Source organism: Epinephelus moara, chromosome 2 (assembly GCF_006386435.1).
Source record: "Epinephelus moara isolate mb chromosome 2, YSFRI_EMoa_1.0, whole genome shotgun sequence".
NCBI classification, from domain to species: Eukaryota; Metazoa; Chordata; class Actinopteri; order Perciformes; family Serranidae; genus Epinephelus; species Epinephelus moara.
The window spans coordinates 10,450,551-10,457,051 of record NC_065507.1 but is presented as its reverse complement, the minus strand read 5'-3'; the positions used below and the strand labels follow the sequence as shown (position 1 = coordinate 10,457,051).

The window sequence follows — 6,501 nt, the reverse complement described above, 5'->3', positions numbered from 1 at the left end:
AACTGAAAAACAGCCCACTGGACGTGTCTTTTGGCCTTATTGCTCGACTGCTGCAGCGGGGCCAAACAGCTGTGCTGTTTGGGGCAACAGGCCATGGCCCTGTATGTTTTCTATCTACAGTGGAATTTATATGAGCCCGGGGTTACAAGCACATGAATGGGCCCCAGTGTGCTGGTTCTGTTTTGACGTCACCTCATCAGTGCGCATGGGACACACTTGTTAAAACTGGGACACTCCACCGTCCGTATGTATTTCAAAGGGAACTAGGCCTCCTTTGAAGGACCAGAGTGTGGTGGTTTGAACAATAGACAGATTTGTTTGACTAAGTTGTGCCACTTTTAGTGTGGAACTATTGCAGAGCAGAGCGACTGTTCACTTAGACTGTCTAGCAATGTATCTGTATCTATGTATGTGTCTATTTATAAAACCAGTCAGCGACTAAGTTCTGTTCAGAGTTGCTCCGCGAATTACTTGTGCTGTAAATGACTTTTGATGGTGAACAATATTAAAGAGCCACTGCTTGATGAGTCAACATCACATCATAGACCACAAGATTTCCTGCAGAATAATTATAAAACAAGAAAATGTTACCATACAAAACTGTAACATTTACTACAGTGATAATATTCATAATGCTTAAATAGTGTCGCAAAATTGTGAAGTATAATAAGAGTAAAGTATATAGTATTATGGCACTGATAAATGTCAGTGTTATATAGTATGGTATAATGACAATGTGAATTCATGGCTTGAAACAGTAACACCACACACAAGTATGAAATCTTTCTTCACATATATTTTATAACATTTTGAAGTACATTAAGTACATTTTAGAAATAGAAGCTACAGTTTATAAAACCTTTCCAGCAGAAATCATTGATGGGCCAGCATCAGCCTTTTTTCTCTAGCAGACAGGTCTATTTTCTATATAAAAAAAACAAAAAAGAATAAAAAAAACAAAAACAGAAACAAATCGCTACATTATTTTGTCCTGCGCTACCTTTAAATTCCCATGAAAGCACCAGCTGTCTGCATTTCTTGTCTTTTATAAAATATAAATTATTGAAAAATATTCAAATGTTTGTGAACTAAATACAATAAAAATGATCTCATAACAAAAATACGGAGACACTATAAAATATACAAAAAAAACAACATCCAAAACAAAAAAATAATAAAAAAAAAAAAGTTTTCCTTCTGAATCCATTCTGAGATATGCATATGCCACAAACTACTGGTGTGTGTATACACTTGCCCGACTAAGATTCATTAATACATAAGACCTGCAGTAGAATGTAATCTGTGACACTTAACGACAGTATATTTTCCTGACAAAATAATTTTCAAAACACTAACATTTTAGGTAACAATGTTTTCTTTGAGCACAATAACCTTATAAAGCCAACCGTACAGATATTATGATCTTGTGGGGTGAAATAAAATGATAAAAAATAACTTTTCCAAGGGCACTGACAGTCATTACAGTCATTTTTAAAAAACTGTAAAGCTCTCTAACATAAAACACTGACATCAGAAAAAGAACCTGAACGAAACAAAACAAAAAAAACAGTGTTTTGAAACCTGGACAACAACATGCAGGAAAGAAAAAAAAGTACAGTGCAGCTTATTACTAATTAATTTGTTGAATACTTTGTGTCAGATGACGATAATGGGTAAGGGTTGGTGAGTCAGTGCTTGATGATTGTGGCCAAGCTTGTTACCGATTGAACATTATGAACATATCCAGCATCTCTTTTCTTTTCTGCACTCAGGGGGGAAACCCAGATCAGTGAAGGCGTTTCTCTTTCTTCTAAAGCTGTGTGCTTTTCAACATATTAACAAAAGATAAAAGAAAAGTCAACACTTTCCAAGAATGTGAGAGAAGTCTGGTCCCTGTCTTCTGACATTGTGGACGATACCCGAAGCACCGTGGCCAAAGACCTCACATGGGTTTTGGTTATTATTCCTGCTTTGTCTCTTGCTTATTTGTGTAATCTGGGTCTCAATAAAGCATTATGAAATACAATCTGTACAAATAGACATCTCAAAAGCTATTTTCATCCATATGGGTAACATTCAGCCACTGTAAACAATAACATTGTATTCTAAGATGATATTCCACTTTGGCATTTCCCATAAGGCCAGTGCACAGCCACTGTTCCCACTGTTAGACGGAAACTGCTGCCAATTTGCTCAAATGTAACCAGTGAATCTTTATGCATGTGTTCTGAGCACACTGCACAAGTGTGGGTGGAATCATACATGAGTTACTCACTATGACCTGAGCATTGTTTTGATCATAGATAAGTAACTCACAAACCTACAAAATTAAATACAAATGTCTGCCACTGGTCCGAAATGCCTCTATTTGCAATGAGGTTTCAGCTGCATTCATGCATCCAATCACGCTGGCAGTGGAAAATGAAGTACAAAACCCATGTAATGCAAACCTCCGAGCAGCGCCAACTTGCATCGTTTCTGTCCGTCTCTCTGTCGGACCTCACAAGTGATCATCACCTGCAGTCTCCGCAGATTCCTCTCAGTCACCTTCATCTATCCCACGCAACCTCTGATTCTCCCTCGTCAACGTTTTTCTATTGCCTGTCCCTTTTTCCTACACTGTACCTTCACACTACACTGCAGCTGCATCGTTATGGCCAAAATGTACTGCATAATAAAAGAAATTAAAAAATTTGACATTCTTAGGATTCTGTAAAATCACTCCCTCAGCTATTTCACTTATGAATTCATTGTATAGACAGACAGGAGGCTATTCAAACACTACTAAAGCAACACTCACATGGACAGTGAACCGACAAAATTATGCATCTAATCTGCACATTAAACAACTCCTCTCGCTGAGGACTCCTGAATTCCCCCACATAGATTGTCTACAGTCTTCTAATACTGGTGGTATATGCAAAAATGCATAAGTTTCAGTCACAATGTGTGTCTCTAACAAGGTGGCAAACATCAACGTAAAGGTGAAAGCGTCAGTTTCAAAAGCAACGGCTGCTTTCAGTTGTCTGTCTATCAGACACTCTTGGTATGAGTAATGTCACCAGGTCCTCAAAACCCTACAAAGCACAGGGCCAGTGTCTATAGTGTTGTCTGATAACAAATCAGCACATTTCAGTTAAAGGCTCCTACAGAACAGATAAACTTGGCATCTAACGTTTGGTTCCACTGTAATACCTTCATTGACAACATAAGAAAAATACTCTTTCCAATATATGCCTGGTAGGTTTACATTGGGTGTTCTCAACATCAATAATATAATACTGGCACAAGCATACACTCCTCAAACAACAGATCAGAAATGACATTTTTTTTGGTCCAAGCTGAGAATTCTCTGTCTCTTTGCCAAAGAGAAACAGTGAGCATGTATGTAAATATGTCATTATACCTTCCTTAGTTTGGTTTTTACATTTTGGCAACCCCGTTTTTTCTTAGCAGGAACCTTCCGCCCGCTCTACCCCAGCGATGAAATGAATCAATTATTTTGCTCTTTCTCTCTCGCGTCTGTCACACTTTCTGTCTTGGTCCTCTCATCTCCCCACTGTGCTACTTAGGCAGCAGGGAACCTGAACTCTACCCGATAGCGCTCCATCTGCCCCGAGCTGCTAAATAATACCGGTATATAATCACACACGCGCACGCTCACACACACATGCGCGCACACACATCTCAAATGCAACAGGGTATGAATACAGGCTTTTGGCTTGTGCCTTCTTTTTAAAACATGGTCTGAGAGACAGGAGCTTGAAGTTGACAAAGACCACAGTTAGTCATTAAAAACATTTTGGTCCCCCCAGAAAACGGTTTAGCGACTCTATCAAAACAGTTAAGACCACTTTATGAGCCCCAGTCCACGTGTCTCCTTAACTTTTGACTTCACTTCATGTTTCTTCTTCGCTTTCACTCATCCGTATCGGGCTTTACGTCCAACATTGCATGGAGCTCCTCGGGAGTGTACCCCAGCAGGCTTTTTAAGTCACAGACAAAGCGGTAGACGTAGCGTTTCCCCGATGTCTTGTGGATGATATTCTTGTCATAGTAGTAGCGTAGGCCACGGCTCAGCTTCTCATAGTTCATCTTGGGCTTGTTTTTCCTCTTGCCCCACCTCCGAGCAACCTAACAATGCAGGAAATAAACATGTCAATATGTGCCGTAAACAGGTAGCAAATTAGTAAGAGGTTAAAGCCACGTCATAATCATCTACATTTTCAGAACTAAACAATTAGCACTACTTTTTTTTTTGCATTCATGAGTCATTTTGAAATGAAACACCGATGATGCAAAACCAGCAGCACCTTCCAGAAAGATTGATGGAGCCAAACAAGGCATGGAAAATGTTTTCACACAGGCAAAAGACATCTTGTTCATCTGGCTAGCTACTTAGGACCTCCCAGCATGTGCACCAGTGACCAGCGGAGTCACGACCTCTCACCTCATCTGGGTCAGAAAGCTTGAACTCCCAGCCGTCGCCTGTCCAGCTGATGAAGGACTGGCAAGACTTGTCGGTCAGCAGCTCCAGGAGAAACTGCCACAGCTGGATGGGGCCGCTGCCTGCAGAACAAAGAGGAGAGGGAGAGGGGGTGTGAATTAAAATAATAATAATAATAATAAAAAAAAAAAAACACACTGAGAAGACACATTACTGTTGGTGTAGATTTAGTTAGTAAGTGTGAGGCTGGGGCAAAGACGGTCCAGAGTACTGTATTGCATATATGAGTGGAAGGATAAGAGGAGGTTGAACATCCCAGATCAAAAGGAGGCATATATTGTGTCTCTACTTTGTCTAATTCTGCTATGTATGACAGTGTTAAATATTCATGCCAATTATTCACTTGTGTCTGAGGAGGGACAAAGTAAAGCTTCTAATCTGGGTCAGACTGAAGTACAGCAGGGGAACCAAATGTCCTCCTAAATACAACAGTCCCATTCATCATGTATTCCCTTGTCTGGCAGTTGCCCTGTGCAGTATGTGAATCTAGAGTCTGTGTCTGTATGAGTTCCATACTGATGAAATCACTAGTTTAAAATAAGAGGGGGTGCCTTTAGACCTCAGCAACACGTCTTTGGGAGCTGAATGCAGACTGTAGACTGAGTGGTTGCTAAGACATCTGTATGTGTGTATTGGACTGCATTTTTTTTTTTTATGAATAAGGAGTAATATAATAACCTGTTCAAAGTGAACTTACAACAGCTTTATTACATCTCGTAGGAAAAAAAAAAGGAGGGAAAGCAGAACCAAAAGAAAAGGGCTGGTCTTGTCTATGAACTAGATTCACTGCAGCACACTTTGATCTTGTGGTTTTTCAGCACATACACCAACCCACCCACTTTTGAGGCTCGCATGTTGAAATCACACCTGCCTATGCAGCACACCGCCTCAACAAAACTGAAGCTACGCTAAAGTCACCTCGCGAGTGCCTCAGAAAAACCAAATGTACCTTTATACAACACAAACAAAAGCTTTCAGGGAAATAGACATGTGGGTTGCAGACTTTAAATGGTGCTTGTGGGCTCTCTTTACTCCCGCTAAGGATTGGAGAAGGTGCATGACAACAGCCACCAAGACTTTGGAAAATAAGTGTGCTGCTCAACACTGGGTTTCTTTCAGACAGAAAAGCTTGGGACTCGCATTCCAAGAGTCTGCTACTGTAATAGCGAGCCCACATAAGGGTGATACAGTGCCCGTTTACCAGCCCCCTGTGCTCTCACGCCAGAATGTAGGCGACCCTTTGACAAAAAAAAAAAAAAAAGTTTCCAAAAATATGTTACAAGTCTCCATGTACAATGGGCCTCATTGAAAAAGCATAGTGTGGCAAAAGGGTGGGGGCTTGCATTCACAGCAGAGTTAAGTATCTGACCCACGGGCTGCTAAATGAGTCTGGAGCATGTGCAACTAAAGCAGGTAGGCTGGGTGGTGATTGAGGCCGCAAGTAAGGACTGACGGATGTTAATGTTAAAAAATGATGACTCAAAAGGTATTCAAACCCCACCGAAACCAGCTAATATGTCATTCTGTTACCAATATTTTACCACTTGAGTAAATCTAGTGGCAATGCAAATAAAGTCTGTGTAAGGACGTAGGGTCTGGGGTCTAGGGGATGTTTTAAGCATGAAACACTTGACTTCCTGCACCAATTTATGGTGGATATGTCTTTATTTATGCTAAAGAAAACACAGTATGGGTATACAATTCAAACTCTGAAAACATAACGGACTATAATGGAGTGAGGTACTCTCCTGTAGATTCTCCTGTAGATCAGCTTTTCTCATTCAGTGGTATCCCTGCATTTATCGTGATTTACTCTTCCGTCATTTTTGTGAAGGTATAATCTCTTTAAAAGTGCATGTGGCAGCTATTGACTTATAACACATTCATTTATTTAAAGGAGCTATATGTAAGAAATCTAAAGCAAATAGTTGTAAAATCCTCCTAATATGTCACAGAGACTAAGGAATAATGTTCATATAACATACTGATCTCAC

The 6,501-nt window shown here is 40.1% G+C and overlaps 1 protein-coding gene across 4 annotated transcripts in view; it reads right to left on the bottom strand.

The window, feature by feature from the left end:
* Nucleotides 1-776: 776 nt before the first annotated feature.
* The window catches only part of ets1 (v-ets avian erythroblastosis virus E26 oncogene homolog 1), a 38,424-nt gene continuing 32,699 nt past the window's right edge, over nt 777-6,501 (bottom strand). For all 4 annotated transcript variants that reach the window (XM_050065076.1, XM_050065057.1, XM_050065065.1 and 1 more), the window contains 2 exons: nt 4,451-4,569; nt 777-4,134 (listed from right to left, as the gene is read on the bottom strand). In XM_050065076.1, the coding sequence (XP_049921033.1) occupies nt 3,919-4,134; nt 4,451-4,569 (335 nt within the window). In that variant the 3' untranslated portion in view covers nt 777-3,918. The remainder of the gene's footprint in view (nt 4,135-4,450; nt 4,570-6,501) is intronic.